Consider the following 17152-nt stretch of genomic DNA (forward strand, 5'->3'; position numbering starts at 1 on the left):
TAATGGAGTGCTCTAATTTCATTCTTTTCCATGTAGCTGTCCAGTTTTCCCAGCACCATTTATTGAAGAGGCTGTCTTTTCTCCATTGCATATCCTTGCCTCCTTTATCAAAGATAAGGTGATCATATGTGTGTGGGATTATCTCTGGGTTTTCTATCCTGTTCCATTGATCTATATTTCTGTTTTTGTGCCAGTACCATACTGTCTTGATTACTATAGCTTCGTAGTATAGTCTGAAGTCTGGGAGCTTGATTCCTCCAGCTCCAGTATTCTCTTTCAAGATTGTTTTGGCTATTCGGGGTCTTTTGTGTTTGCATACAAACTGTGCAATTTTTTGTTCTAGTTCTGTGAAAAATGCCATTGGTAGTTTGATAGGGATTGCATTGAATCTGTAGATTGCTTTGGGTTGTATAGTCATTTTCACAATAGTGATTCTTCCAATCCAGAAGCATGGTATATCGCTCCATCTGTTTATTTTATCTTTGATTTCTTTCATCACTGTTTTATAGTTTTCTGAATACAGGTCTTTTGCCTCCTTAGGTAAGTTTATTCCTAGGTATTTTATTCTTTTTGTTGAAATGGTAAATGGGATTGTTTCCTTAATTTCTCTTTCTGATCTTCCATTGTTAGTGTATAGGAATGCAAGAGATTTCTGTGCATTAATTTTGTATCCTGCTACTTTACCAAATTCATTGATTAGCTCTAGTAGTTTTCTGGTAGCATCTTTAGGATTCTCTATGTATAGTATCATGTCATCTGCAAACAGTAACAGTTTTACTTCTTTTCCGATTTGGATTCCTTTTATTTCTTTTTCTTCTCTGATTGCTGTGGCTAAAACTTCCAAAACTATGTTGAATAACTGTGGTGAGATTGGGCAACCTTGTCTTGTTCCTGATCTTAGGGGAAATGGTTTCAGTTTTTCACCATTGAGAACGATGCTGACTATGGGTTTGTCATATATGGCCTTAATTATGTTGAGGTAGGTTCCCTCTATGCCTACTTTCTAGAGAGCTTTTATCATAAATGGGTGTTGAATTTTGTCAAAAGCTTTCTCTGCATCTATTGAGATGATCATATTGTTTTTCTCTTTCAATTTGTTAATATGGTGTATCACACTGATTGATTTGCGGATATTGAAAAATCCTTGCATCACTGGGACAAATCCCACTTGATCACGGTGTATGATCCTTTTAATGTATTGTTGGATTCTGTTTGCTCGTTATTTTGCTGAGGATTTTTGCATCTATGTTCATCAGTGATATTGGCCTGTAGTTTTCTTTCTTTGTGACATCTTTGTCTGGTTTTGGTATCACGGTGATGGTGGCCTCATAGAATGAGTTTGGGAGTGTTCCTCTCTCTGCTATATTTTGGAAGAGTTTGAGAAGGATAGGTGTTAGCTCTTCTCTAAATGTTTGATAGAATTCGCCTCTGAAGCCATCTGGTCCTGGGTTTTTGTTTGTTGGAAGTTTTTTTTTTTTTTTTTTTTTTTTTTTGCGGTACGCGGGCCTCTCACTGTTGTGGCCTCTCCCGTTGCGGAGAACAGGCTCCGGATGCACAGGCTCCGGATGCACAGGCTCAGCGGCCATGGCTCACGGGCCCAGCCACTCCACGGCATGTGGGATCTTCCCGGACTGGGGCACAAACCCTTGTCCCCTGCATCGGCAGGCAGACTCTCAACCACTGCGCCACCAGGGAAGCCCTGGAAGATTTTTAATCACAGTTTCAATTTCAGTGCTTGTGATTGGACTGTTCATATTTTCTATTTCTTCCTGGTTCAGTCTCGGAAGGTTGTGCTTTTCTAAAGATTTGTCCATTTCTTCCAGGTTGTCCGTTTTATTGGCCTATAGTTGCTTGTAGTAATCTCTCATGATCCTTTGTATTTCTGCAGTGTCAGTTGTTACTTCTCCCTTTTCATTTCTAATTCTGATGATTTGAGTCTTCTCCCTTTTTTTCTTGATGAGTCTGGCTAATGGTTTATCATTCTTGTAGCAGCATTTTTTAAAGTTTAAACTGTAGGTATAGTATTTTAACGAATAGAATTAAAATGTAAGAATTATATGAACTTACAAGAAGTTATACCACTTAACAGTTAAAAGTAACTATGGTATGTTGAAGTTTTGAATTCAAATGAGACATTATCTCTGCTGTTTTTTTAAATATATCTAGGACAATCTTCAATGGTACACTAAGCAGTTAATATACTATCCCACCCAAGTGACTGAATATTTGGCAGTTAAAATATTTCCTTTTACAGTAATCCATAAGGAAGCAATTGCACGTTTAGAATTTTAAAGCCCTTGTGTAAATACTGGTTCTAGTTTCTAGATTTTCTGGTGCCCCTGTACTATCATTCCTTGAGATGGTCAGCTTTAAATATATTGTACATGGAGGACCAAAGAGGATTAGGTTTGTAATACATTTCCAATACATACTATCAGTGACTTGAGTAAAAACAAACAAAACCCATATTTATTAAATCATATATAAGAAGGGGCAACAATGCTTGTTTTGCATTTATTTGTTGTCAAAGAAAAGCTCTTTAAGATTATGGCTACCAAATAGCTAGTCTGGAAGTGATTTCTATGAGTGACTTTAGAGTCGTTAAAATTAAAAAAAAAAAAAAAGGCAGTATAAATAGAAATGGATGAGATTCCCCTTCAAAGTAGTCAGGTTGGGAGGCTAAATTCTCCCAGTGCCTCTGTCACCATTGTGCAAAGTACTTTTGGATTTTTTCCTTAGGAATCTACTACAGAGCTGGTGTGTGAGAAAATGCTTCCTATTACTTTAGAGTTGCTCCTTGTGTATGACAGTTGGAGCTGCTTCCACAGTTGAGGGTAAAGCCATTATGGAGATTTCCTCATGCCTTCCTGTTCTACATGCTTTTCCACCCTTATCTTTTACATTCATGATGTAGTACCTTGACAGAGTTTAGCCTCTAGTTGTCTGGCTGTTAAGAATGATCTGGAAGCTAAAATAGTCTTGTTTACTTAATAAAGTAGACTACTTACTGGCATTAGAATTTTCTTCTATTTGTCCTAGAAACGTAGACATAGAAAATACCGGAGGGTTGTCATTTATATCCAAAACCCTGACTCTGAGCTCGAGAACTCTCTCTAAATCTTGACCCAGTGAATCCACAGCCCGACAATAGATCTAGGAGAGAAAAGAGGAATAATTACATGGTGCAACACGTATTTATTAAGTTCTTGCTTTCTCTGAGCATTATGCTAGGCATTGTGGGAAACTAAAAGAACAGTAAGACATATTATTTCCTACTTGAAGGTAGATACAAGTAGTACTTATAATCAATAAGGGGAGGCAAACACTAACTCAAAATCCCATTTGAGAAAAGGTAACATGATAAGTTACACGAAGGAAGAACAAAATTACTGTGACTTCATAGGAGGATGTAATGATTGAGAGATCTTCCAAGAAAATTACAACAGGTGGAGCAGGGAATTGGCAGGGTGTTTCAAGCAAAGGGATTTACGTGAGGAAGGAAACGGAATGGTGAAAACTGGTTGTTGGAATTAGGAATAGGGGTTATGGGACTTGAGAATGTGACAAAGGAGAGTCACACGGGGGCTTCAGAGAAATATAGCATTCATGGGATAGGTGTGGCTATGTGGGTGTTTATATTATTATTTGGTGTATGTAAGTGTAATGTATACTATTTTGCCTATGTGATATACTTCATATAAAATGCATTGTGCATCAGGAAAAGCTAATAGGCTGGCATGTTGATTTAGAGTTTTCAGGGAAACATTGTGGGAGACAAGGCAGGAATACAGACTTGGAACAGAAGACTAAGGAATTAAAGTAGTTTGAGGCATACGGAAAAGCAGTATGAGTGAAAGCCTGCAAGCATAGATTACTATTTGGAGGCATTTTGGAAAATTATGGGGTTTGAATAGAAGAGGTTACAAGATCAAAGAAAGTTTTAAAAATGTCTTTAGTTTTATTTTTCAAGTATTAACAAGTGTTGACCCTAATGATAGATGGAAATGGATTAGCAGCCAATGGAGCAAGCAGAAGAAAGATGAAAAAACAAAGTTGATTGATTAAGGTTCTTGGACAGGTAATTATGGGAAAATAGATAGCTTTTGGGATAAGCAGCTGAGAGAAAGAAGAAAATCGATCCCATTTTTGGATTTAATTCAGAACATTTCTGAACTGGAGGAGAGAGAATTAATTGTGGGAGTTTGTGATGAAGGGCCTCAGACTTTTTAATGAAGTTGGTCACATGTCAGCTTCATAAAGTGGAAATGAGGCGGAGGGTTTGAAGTTTTGTCACAGCAACTGTAAAGAATAGAGTGAGATTCGTTAAGGGTGAATTAAAGTATCTCCAAGGCACATCCTGAGTTCAAGTTCACATTGAGCAATGTGATTTTATCATAAAGTATGTTCACTCAGGAAAGACTCCATCAGGAGCTCCAGAATCATCATTTGGCACTGGAGTTAGGAGGAACCGATATTCTCAACTGAATTAAAGTAAAAGAAGTTAGGTGCTTGCCATTCCAAACAAACACTTTAGCTTGACACCGGGGACTGACCAGAGGTTAGCATTTTTGCTAAGGCACTTAAGCAAACACTCCTTTCTCTCTTAATCTTTTGTTTCTTTTGGGTCATAAGATGCTCATGAAATAAGGGACAACCAAAAATGCCTAATATTGAGACTCTTGAAATCAAATCAAGTATGATCTGAGCTTAAGATAGTCCAAAAATAATATAGGCCTGAACATACATATTCACCCACTTACGATGAAAAAAGGGGTGACCTCTCGATCAACTATGGATGTTATATTAATTTCACCAGTTTTTTGATTAATAACAAAGATTCCGTAAGGTGGTTGATCAATTCCTACTCCGGAGATGCGGTATGTAACTTGCTGGTTTGCAGCACAATCTGAGTGAATCTGCAGAAAGAGCACAGGTGAAAACATACATTACAGGGAGCAAATCAAGAGTGCTATGTCAAGAGTGCAATTCTCAACTATCTTGAGAATTGTTGAATGTGAGTATCTGTTATCTTTTGAGAAATGCTGGAAATAGAGAATTATTTTCCTAGATAAGAGGAATAATAACAGCTTTATATTTTCAATGGTAAATGACCACGTAATAAAAGAAATTCAATTTCTGTTTCTATCAAATTAGAAAAAAGTAAAATATCACCCTAATAAATCTAAATCTATGCAGTCATCTTTCATGCATTCATTCATTCAACATTTACAATGGATCGTATTATTTTTAGTCTCTGTGCTAACGTTGAGGCTAGAGTAGAGAGCTCCTTGCAGTCTTAAGGAGTTTACCAATATTATTACATAACTTTGATTTTTTGATTAAAAAAATTTTTAATGTAAAGTTTTAGAAGAAAGTTTAAAGTAGATTTATGTAGGCGACAAGACTTATCTGACTGTGTAGAAGATTTTAATTTTGAAAATGACGAGGATGTGAAACCAGGGCTCTCTTGGAAATAAAAAATTGTATGACTGTAAGCAATCTTATGGGGAAATCTCTGTGTAAATTTGTGTATATATGTTTGTATGTGTGAATCTGTGTGTGGGGATATGTTTCCGTGTGTGTGTGTGTGCGCACATGCGTGTGAGCACGTGTGTGCAAAAGGAAGAAAAGGGAAAATAAAAGGAAAAGAGCATATGAAACAGGATACATTGTGAATGTCCATAACAAAGCCAAAAGTAGGAATTCAATTCTAAGAAATTAGGAGGCAGAAGTAGCACACATTGAAATAGTTCCTGTGAATGTGCTGAGCATTAAATTCATTGTATAAATCACTATATTTTTTTCATCTAGAGTTTGGGGTGACATATGATCATGTATATTAATTTCACCAGTGTGGTGAGTCAATGTTTAACTGTTTACCCGAGTGCCTAAATTTCTTAATTTATACTTTTAATGGCTTCAATTTTCATAATCTGAATGGCTATAGTTTTGTTCTGTATCATAATTTCTCAGTGAGATGTGTTCATAAAATATTTAAAAGATAGGTTCTTTTGAAAATTTAACTCCATCCATTCTGATTTTCGATTTTATGCTTTGGGGTTGATACTTACTTTGGCGATTGGGTTCCTCTTTGAGTTGTCCTCACCTTCACGGCAGGCTGCAGCGAACTTGATCCACTCACGTTTTTGCCTCCTGATGGAACGCCACTTGATGGTGCCATTTTTACTGTTATAATCTCTGACCTTGGGTGGGCAGGATAAAGTAATAGTATCTATTAACTTTTATTCATAATTCACATTCCACTGGAGCTTTTGGAGGATGGGGTAATTATAATGTCAGAAAGAGAGGATGTTTCATTGGGAAAATTGGTAATTTTGATAATCTATTAATTTTAGCATCACATTAACTTTACTTATAAGGATGAATTGTCTTTGGAAAATATGTTGCTTCTCCCAAACCATTTTTCTTATTTTTAATTTGGAAAAAATTAATTTGCTATATGTTACCTGGATTTGAAATTCACTGTTAACTTCCAGCACCACCTATAAAAAATAAGATAACCATAATTAATTTTTAACTGAATGCTTTGTAATTCATGCTATCTCACTGCTTAAAAAAAATTAAGCAATAGTCTTGTGAGTCATTAGCAGGTGAATCTAGTTTTATCTCTCAAGTTCTGATGACTATGCTAAGGATTCCTTTATGTTTGGTTTTTACCTTTCAATTTTACTCTTCTTTTCATTACTTTTATTGTTAATCTCTTTTTCATTCTTAGCCTATGCAGATACTTGTAATCATATGAGCTAGGACATTTGAAGCTAGAACCCAGGGAGAATGAGAGTTGGGAACTCAGGACCTCTTAGTAAATCTTGTGCCTGAAGAGCTGGAGATACTCGGATGCTATTTAGTGATTCAACAGCATGTTATGATACTAAAATATTTGATGATAGTTTTGGGATCTGACTAGCCAAGGATGGAAACAGAAAACAAAATTTGGAGTAAAGAAAGGATATAAAGGAGAAAATATCAGGAAAGCTTTGGAATATTTGCTTTTTCACTGTCCAATTCTAGATGGAAGATTTTCTAGTATTCTTGAAAATCTTAAGGTGATAAATCTTTAATTTGCTTTGAAATATGAGAATAAAAAGTTCTAAAATAAAAACAATTTTCTTTGTGTAAAAATGAGTTCATATTTGATATTTTATTGTTGGCACTAAACAAAACAGATGATATAAATGCATCCTTCCATAGCAATGAAAATAAATTAATTACAAGACTGTAGGGACAAATTGCTGTATAAGCAACTTTCATTAGTCTTTTCTCCTGCATTAAACAATTTCCCGGTCAAACAAGTGAGCTAGTCAAACAGAGCTCTGCCTAGTTTCAACTCTGGCCTTGATCTTTACATATGATTTCTAGTGAAAATCATACATATAATTTAAATTATTTTTCTCTAGAAACAAAGGCATTTCTAAAAACACACACACTTATATATTAAGTCTAATATATCAATATGCTTAGGACTTTGTAAAATATCTATCTAAAAATTAGGTGTGGATTTGAAGGGTTTGTCTATATTTATTAAATTTAATTTAGAATCATTAAAGATAGTGTAAATTCTTAGCTTTTATTTTTCCCTAAATAAGAAGTTTTGAACTTTATCTGTTTTTTTTTCAGAATTGCTAATTATGAAAACTGTTATCACAGTTAGATTTTATCTGGACTGTTGATAAAAGAAATTATAGTTTGCATTTTAAAAAATACGAATAATAGTAATTTCAAAATATAGTAAATTACTTTTTACCGTTAGTTTCAATTTCACCATTAAAGAAAAATAAAATTTTAGTCTCCAAGTACATATTTTTAAAAATTGCCATAATTGATAATTCAGGAAAATATGTGTTTATGGTTAATATGAGCGTGTAAAGAGATAATGTTTTTATTATAGGAATTATACACTCCTGGTATCTATTTAATGTTAATCATTACCATTAATCACCATTACAGTTCACTGAATGATAACTAAGTACTAGGCAATGTGTTTAGAGAAATCCGTGCATTCAATCTTCATTAGTACATGTGGTCAATACTATAATTGTCTCCATTTTACAGATGAAGAAATTGAGGTTTGGATATTAATTTAGGGCTAAATACAATCCAGAACAATTCAGCCTAAATTTGTTCTTGAGGTGTGGGTTTTACAATAAAGTATAAGAGCCCATTCCAAGTAAATTACTAAGTAAAATATACTACAAAGAATTGACATTATTACAACTTTGAGAATTCAAAATAATTCTGATTTTAATCTAATCTCATAATACCCTTGTGAATTAGGAAGGCTTATATAAAATAATAACAACAACAATAATAGTAATACTATGGGGTAGGGGAGGGGGTAGAAAAATAAATGGCCCAAATCATCCAAGTTACTTTGGACAAGTAACTGAAATGTTATTGTAGAGTCCTTCTTGGGCACAGAATTGAAGTGATGTTAATGCAAATGTGTATTTCTTGCTACCTCTGAACTCTTGAACACTTTTTGCTCTTGTTTGTAGGAGTGGGACGACTGGGGTGTGGGTGTATCTAATTTGTCTGTTTGGAAGCCATTTCTTCATAGCTACGGAGTTGTGTATGCATCTGTTACCTGTCTTGTACTTCCGTTACCACACTGAAGTGTCAGTGCCTGCTGTTTGTTTTGGAGAACTATGCCAGATGACTAAGAAACCTTGCAACTTTATGGAGCTGGGTCATTCTTTTTCCCATGAGTAGCAACTTAGGCAGAAGACCAAACAGGTTTCACCACAGTGTCAGGCTCTCAACTGGATTAGTAATTAAAAAACTGCCGCGTCTGCTTAAAAATGTGTTTTGTTGACATAACTTTATTGTGATTTGCTCTGAGTCCAGAAAAAACTCTGAAACAAAGTCACTCTTGGACTTTCAAAGGCAAAACCATGAGATAAAAGGAGGACTTGGTAGAGTCAGAAAACTCTCAGTGTACTTCCTCGATTCTCTGAGCTTTAGTTTTCTCATTTGTGAAATGGTGGGGGTAGACTAAATTATATACAGTTACCTTTTCAATTCTGACATCAAATCCCTGTGTGCAGTAGGAAAATATGGAAGTTTTTTGATCACAGTAAAGGCATGATAAAATTGTGGGTTTAAAAGATTACTCTGCCAACAATTGGTGGGAGTGGTGGGAAGAGTCAGTGATTACAGGCCACCAGCAGCTGAGTGTTTTGCATGAAATCAGGCCAGAGATGAGAAGTTGAACAGGAGCAGTGGCCATGGGAACAGACAGGGCAAGATCAAGGGGGAGATACTGCATGGTTGAAATTGACAGGGCTTGAGAACCAATGGGATGTGGGAGTCAAGAGAGGGAAGAAACTCAGGTGGTGGCAGTTTTAAATAGGCAGATCAGGAGCAAGGCCATAGCAGAATTTAGCTGGTTAGAACACATCAAGTTTGAGATGCTAGAGAAAGGCCTGGGCAAAGATGCTTAGCAGTTTGAAATATGACTTGGCACCATGAACAATCAATGGTGGTCCAAGACTGATATATGGAGGAATATCTTCGCAGGTAGGTTAGTTGAAATCATGGGAGAATTTGAAATCCCTCAAGAATACAGCAAAGAAACAGCCTGTGGGTGAGAATGGAACTAGGGGATTCCCTACATTTATATAACTGGGAACAATGACAAGAAATGAGAAACAAAAAGAGAAAAAAGAAGAAGTGGCTGAAAAAAAATAGGAAGAAAATATCATTGGATGTCAAGGATGTCAAAGGAAGGGAAAAGTGAAAGACAGATGGGTGTGAACTGTATCAGATATGAAATAGTTGAGCAGAGTGAATCCTGAGGAAATCTGAGATTTTCTGTGACCTTGAACTAGATGCTTTCAGTTGGATGGAACAGGCCCTTTCTGACTGAAAGAAACTGGGGAATAAGATGGAGGGGAAAAGGACATAAACCATTTTATTTTCTTTTGCCTGTGCTGCGAGGCATGTGGGATCTTAGTTCCCTGACTAGGGATCGAACCCGTGCCCCCTGCAGTGGAATCATGGAGTCCTAGCCACTGGACAGTCAGGGAATTCCTGAGGGCATAAAGATAGTCACTTTTCTAAGAAGTTTGGTGATTAAAAAAAACCCAACAAAAATATGTGATGGTAGAATTAGACGTAGTGTCCAAGGAAATATTTTGGGAGAGGGAGATGGGTTTTTGAAGGAGGAGAAAGAGGAGAGAAAGAAATTTTGATTTGAAAGCGGAGAGGTTCAGAATGAAAGTCCTTGGAGATGTCATGATGGGGAGAATGGGAGGGAATAGGCAGAAAGAAAGGACTTTGAAGACAGAGAGTAGGGAAGAGAGGAGGATGGAGATGAAAATCACTTGATTGGAGAGAGAAATTGAAGGACACTATCCTGAATGATCTAGACCTTGTCCCTAGAACAAAGATAAGGTTATTTGGGGGCAATTAGGGGACTAGTTTCGATTCTGAAATGAGTTGGGAATATGTTCTGTGGAGACTGTGACAGAGAATCACTTAGAGATGAAGACAGCGTTGTCAAGCTGAGTACATCTCAACTCTCTTGACCTCTGCCTATGGGTGTTGTGGTGAGTCGCTTAGCCATTCGGTGCCTCAGTTTCCTCAACTGTATATGAGACTAAAGCCCTTTCCAATTAAGACATTCTAAGAAAGCAGTGCATAATTCACTTACAGCGCATCCTCAATGAGTCCTCCCTGAATCATTATTTTAGGAGCCAATCCACGTACTTTTTTAAAAAGCCACAAGACACAAAATTGCATGCTAATTTCAATGACTCTCTATACTCATTTTTAGTTATTTCTTTTGATATTGAGGTTTACATTTCTTTGCATATAATAAAAATGGTCTTGAAAGTAGTAAGTGATTTTTATAAGGAAAACCTCTTGCATTTAATAATTGTAAGGTAGTCTTCCACAGTCTCTTGACAGTTTTTTAAGCATCAAATTCTGATGTGTTTAACTGTTATATACATCACAAGGATGAATCTGAGATAAAGTTAAAATATAATAATTTGCTTCTTTTAAAAAAACCTCCTGTTTTGTCTTTCCTTTGTATTACTTGGACAATAGCTATCAGTCTGGAGTTGACAACACCTTGATAGCTCATTCCTCATATTTGTTTATTGGTTTATTTATTTATTTGACAAATACGTATCAAATGTATATCCATACTTGGGTGTGGACCCAAGACTGGATTAAGACTTTGAAAGGGCTTAAGCCCTAAAACTATTATGGTAAGCCTTAGATTAAATGTAAATGTAATAGTGCATCGTAAAAATACATGTTAGGGAAATTCAGCGTGATTATTTTCATGTTTAATGCCCTGATGATTTTTTGGAGTGTGTGGGGGGAGAAAAAGATAAACTATCCCCAAATTCCCTTTTGATGCCTCTACTTTGTGAATTAGACATCTACTGAGCAACCTTGCACTGGTGCAAGACACTGTGAAGGATACCAATGTGAATCAGAACAGAACCTGCCCTCCAATAACTTACAGTCAAGTCGTTTTATGAGCAGCAGACAGCCATTAATTTCTGAAGATGTGGTTTTTCATTAGACAAGGTTGTGCCCTGTGCTCATAGACCAACTGAGAGTATGGATGAGCAGCCAGTGGCATTTAAACCACTTTGACTTGCCTAAGTCCATTAAAGGACCTTGCATGCCAAGCATAGCCAGCAAGGGTGACATGACCCAGTGTTCTGTAAGGGTGTTCCCTCACTGAGGGAAGCATAGTGAGTCTAACTGCAGTAGTGAGCATGCACCCTGCTTCTGTGTTAGGCAATGCCTGTTAGGACACAGGGAACCTCAGCAACAGTGTCCTTGAAGAATGTGTAGTGGAGAAAAGAGTTATCAGAAATTAAGTGCTCTGGGTATAGACAGAGCCTTGTTAAGTAGGTAAATCTTGTCCTTTAGGGGCCATGCCTTCAGATTTATCCAGTTAGCATTTCCTAGTTCTTTAGGTTTTTTATTACCTAAATCAGACACAGCAAAATGTTTTACTCTGTGGCAACTCAAACCAATTAAACGATGACAAATTTGTACTCCCTATTTTCATAAAAGTGAAAGAACATGGTGATCCTAAATCTGCTGTGAAATTCCAAAGCTTTTAAGAGCATCATCATTTTGCTTAAATACAATTTATAAACTTAACAGGTGAACTGAAATGCTGCTTCCATTTTCTATAAAATATTTTACTTGGGGCTTCCCTGGTGGCACAGTGGTTGAGAATCTGCCTGCCAATGCAGGGGACACAGGTTCGAGCCCTGGTCTGGGAAGATCCCACATGCCGTGGAGCAACTGGGCCCGTGAGCCACAACTACTGAGCCTGCGCGTCTGGAGCCTGTGCTCCGCAACTAGAGAGGCTGCGGTAGTGAGAGGCCCGCGCACCGCGATGAAGAGTGGCCCCCGCTCGCCGCAACTAGAGAAAGCCCTTGCACAGAAACGAAGACCCAACACAGCCAAAAATAAATAAATAAATAAATAAAATTTAAAAAAATATTTTACTGAAGTTCTAATGTCTATAATATGTATCACTGTAATATGTGCACAAGAAAGCATAAAGAATCCTCTCTTTTGCTTCTCTTCTGTTTGGTCTGTACTAGTTTGTTAGTCCTTCTCTTGCTTTAGGCATCAATGAACAGAATTATGGAAATTTAAGATGACTGGTTCACATTAAGTTGATGAATTATGTAATAAAGTATATATTACATTCTGTGTATTTTAGCCCTGGTCCTGAGAAATACTCTAAAAACACCTGCTTTATCCTTAATAATTTCAGCTAAGTTCAAATTGTGGAGTTAGCTTATCAGGTGGTCAGAAGGGTTTTTTTTTAAAGGAAGTATTAACCATGGAAAGAAGAGAAGCTAGGCTGGTAAGATGAACTGAAAAACTGATCAATCCTGGTAATAGATAAGATAGGTTTATTTGTTCTTTGAGTGTAAGCTGCAGAAGTTGGCTTTTATAGAAAAAGACACCTTGAGATTTGTATTGATTTGAGGTGACTGATGGGACCACATAAAGTCACAAGTAAGTTTTAGAAATCAATAGAACTATAAAAATTCTACTGGTTCTACTTTGCTTTCCCACAGTCACCATGCCATATCTTATACCACTGTTACAGCCATTCACAGAGATTTCTTATATTTGATGCAAAGGTAACATTGTTTTCTGGTCTAGAATTCATTCAAACCACCCATCAGCCCCCTGCCAGCCACACACACTAATCTCATGGAAACGATAAAGAAAGAAAAATAAATGTAGCATCAACATCATTTATTTGGCTTGCAGTGTTATAACAGCTGCAAACTATTGTCTGTCCAGCCAACTTGTCTAAATAATGGAATAGTCCTGTGACAATCTTGGTCTCTATAAGAGCAGGTTCTTCAGCTTTATTCTGCCTGATCTAACCCATTAATTTGAACAAGGTCTAAAACTTAAAGGTACATTGAGCAGACTACACAACATACTTGTAAATACATGGTTGCCCAGCTCTCAGTGGGTTTGCATTAAAGATACTACCAGCTTAAATGTCTTAAAGGTCTTCAAAATTGTCCAAATATGCTCCCTAATGTAGATTTTCACTTACCAACTTTGAGCAGAGAAGAATATAAAGACTTTACATAGATTTCTTTCTTTTTTTTTAATTGGTAAAAGCAAACATTCAGAATAAGGCAAGCAGAAAAGTAAGAGGAAGAGTTTGCTATAGTGATGGTTAATTTTCAGAAAAAAAGTATTTTAAAGCAAAAATATATTGGATAGCTCCAAAGGACATTTATCCAAATCATCTGGTAGTAAAATCAGTAGTAAAATCAGTAGTAAAAATTAATTGTGATTTTCTAAACCTCAGAAAGTGAAATGTTTTACAAAAAATGTTACGATAACATGAAATGAAACATCTCAATTCTTTATAAATTCTTTGAGAAATAATTTTCGTAAGGTGTATGCGAAACTTATGATTGATTCCAAAGCAAAATATGGTAACAAACAAAAAACCTACATATAAACAAACAAAAACTATCCAGACTCAGAAAATAAAGTACAGGGCTTCCCTGGTGGTGCAGTGGTTAAGAATCCGCCTGCCAATGCAGGGGACACGGGTTCGAGCCCTGGCCCGGGAAGATCCCACATGCTGCGGAGCAACTAAGCCCTGTGCACTACAACTACTGAGCCTGCGCTCTAAGAGCCCGCGAGCCACAGCTACTGAAGCCCATATGCCTAGAGTCCGTGCTCCACAGCAGGAGAAGCCACCGCAATGAGAAGCCCACAAGCGGCAAGGAAGAGTAGCCCCTGCTCGCCGCAACTAAAGAAAGCCCACGTGCAGCAACAAAGACCCAATGCAGCCAAAAATAAATAAATAATTTTTTTAAAAAGAAAGAAAATAAAGTACAAATGCCCAGAAATCTCTCTACAAAGAAAGTTCAATGAGGATACATGATTCTGATAAAATGATATATTGTACTGAAGAACGACTAGTTACAATTGGCTGTTTAAAGGAATTTTATAGGATGTAATTAGTTAGAAATAATCATAAAAATAGTAAAAGAAGGCATCTTATAGATTCAATGAAAGTATATAAGCATCTGAATAAACTTTAATCAACTGACGCTGTAATAGGCCTTAATTGGATCAAGTTTATATGAAATTAAAAATAAAAGTATTTTATTATTGCATAATTAACAAGCACTCCTATGTTCAAATGATGTACTCTGTGGTGCTCATTAATCCCTGCTGTGTCCCAAATTATGATATCGTCTCATCCTCAGGATCACGTCCATGGAATAAGGCTAATGTTTGAAGGGCAGTTTGGAACTACAGCTACAGCTTACTGATGCTCATTTATAACTAAATTCACTGGCTATGGCCTCTCAATTAAAAGTGAATTCAAGTTAACCAGCATATGTTGAATCAAAGATCTAACTTGTTATTATAGAAACCCAACAATCCAGTTCAAAAATTAAGCAAGTAGAGACACATATGCACCACAGCACTACATCTTGCCAAAATGTAGGACAATTTACCTGACACTCATCTCTTTGGATTATATTAACCTTATTGTGATAAAGACTACGATTTTCAATTTTTCAACATAAGTGAAATTGAGGCAACACACTGGTGTTTCCCTTAGAATTATCTCTAAAGAGAAGACTAGTAACATGTAGGGGGGCAATGATAAAGCATTCTGTTACATTTCTCTGATCATAAAATGTACAACTTTTATGTCACAGTCATTACTGACCTTCCAGTAGTAAGAACCAGTATCATAATAATTATACTTACTCCTTTATTATAGCCATTCCTTCACCTACTATGTCATTTATAAATCTCCTGTACTGCCATTCTTTTTGAAATTAAAAAATGTTGTTTTAAATGAAGTTATAGTTTATCACTGTGGGGCTTCTGATATTAGTGATATGGACCCCCAACCACATATGGAACCGTTGAGATTGTTTGGATGGTGAAGCCAGTCACAAACAGCTATGATTTTAATTTGTATGGATCCTAATTTTATGTTTTAAAAGTTAGAGTGAATCTACTAGCAAAGATACCAAAAGTATGGGAAAATGTCTAGGTTAAAAATCAAGATACACCTGTGAGATTGGTTTTCAAAGCCTACCTGCAAAAGAGAATTTGAACAACAAAATGCTATTAAGTAGTGATATGACTTTCCCAAATTCAGTGTTTTCCTGGCATGACTTAGCAATGACTTCGATGTCAGAGATGTGATATGATGAGTTAACACTGATGCGTTAATATGATCTTGAGTCTTCAATTAAGGAGAGAAACACTATTTAAAAATCTAATTCATAAAATCACCTTATCATTAACATAAACCTTTAACGGGTTTAGGTTGGAAGTAACATAAAAAAACATTTAAAGTCCTCACTTGTTTACAGTGAAATGATGATGGAAAGTTTTTAACAGGATCCACTTACCAGGAAAATGAACAGCACTGCAGCTGTTCTGAAGAAGGGCCAGTTCATTGCTGCTGGGTTCTCTTACATCCAAGACCAAGGGAGTTTTGTTTGTTCTTCTCTGTTCTTTTTCCTCCCCCCACTCAGCTGGTGTCTGCTTAAAATAATTTCTCAGTAGATGTTCTTATGTGCAGGCTTTGAGGTGTTTCTTTCTTCTCTGGGAGCAGGTCTGAATGTGCGTATAACCTGTCTAGATCCCCACCCTAAAAACTTGGGCTGGTCTCATTGCAGCGCTTAACAAGATCATCATTGCTCTCGGGTAAAAGCTTGGGGACACACCCTCTTCTAGCTGAAAGGCAGGTCTTTGTGAGGCATGGAAGATTCATTCCTTTATTGAAGGTTTCCAGTGGTAGGCATTTAAAATGATCAGAAGTGTGGAGAGTTGTACAACTGATAGGGGCTTTTCACCCTATGCTTTATTTACAGGTTGTTTAGCTTCTTCCCATGCTAAAAAGGCAAGTGGAGTCTGGAAGTTTATATTATTCAAAGAGGATTATCTGTCCCATGCTCCTTGCCAGATCTTCAGATCACAGTAGAACATTATAAACTTTCCATTTCAGTGGTCTTTAGGAAACAGTCATTTTCTAAGCTATTTTTTAAGAGACAGAAAATTTGCTAATGTAAAAGTGAGGATTATTTTTTAAAGCATTAGTTCATACAAGCAAAACTGTGATACTTATAATGTTCCTTGCATAAATCACAATCCATTTTAAGTGACCAGCCTAAGTCCAGGGAAGTCTCTGTGTTCTCTCTAAATGAATATCTTCCTTCCCCAATTATTTTTCTCTCTTTAAGTTTCTGTCCTCTTCAAATGCAGTAAAACAAAATTTAAAATATCACTAAACCAGCTTAAAAGTAAACAATCAAATCCACCAATTAAAGTCCTGTTGATAATTTTAAAAATGGAAACACAGAAAGCTGTTCTTCAGGTGAGGTGGGTTAAAAGTCAATGACGATTCCCGAGCCCAGAGCCAAGAATCTATATAGTGAACCAATTAGAGCACAGGGAATACACTGGAGAAAAGGCTGCCCACACATGCAAACAGGAAACTGAATGCAGCCCTGAAGTCTGTGAAAATAAATAATGACTCTCACAGGGAAGCCTTTGGAAGTGTTCTGGGGGTAACCTCCTGTTCACCTGGCAATGTCTCATATAAATATTGTGAGTGGCAGGAAGTCTA

At 36.5% G+C, this 17152-nt stretch overlaps 1 protein-coding gene across 1 annotated transcript in view; it reads right to left on the reverse strand.

Moving 5' to 3' along the window:
- Window positions 1–16129, reverse strand: part of DSG1 (desmoglein 1) — a 39807-nt gene extending 23678 nt beyond the window's left edge. Inside the window, exons 1-5 of the mRNA XM_060121451.1 lie at window positions 15933–16129; window positions 6468–6503; window positions 6072–6203; window positions 4761–4916; window positions 3009–3153 (exon numbers count right to left, since the gene is read on the reverse strand). Of these exons, the coding sequence (XP_059977434.1) occupies window positions 3009–3153; window positions 4761–4916; window positions 6072–6203; window positions 6468–6503; window positions 15933–15980 (517 nt within the window). The 5' untranslated portion in view covers window positions 15981–16129. The remainder of the gene's footprint in view (window positions 1–3008; window positions 3154–4760; window positions 4917–6071; window positions 6204–6467; window positions 6504–15932) is intronic.
- Window positions 16130–17152: the final 1023 nt, after the last annotated feature.

Source organism: Lagenorhynchus albirostris, chromosome 14, assembly GCF_949774975.1.
Source record: "Lagenorhynchus albirostris chromosome 14, mLagAlb1.1, whole genome shotgun sequence".
Classification (NCBI taxonomy): domain Eukaryota; kingdom Metazoa; phylum Chordata; class Mammalia; order Artiodactyla; family Delphinidae; genus Lagenorhynchus; species Lagenorhynchus albirostris.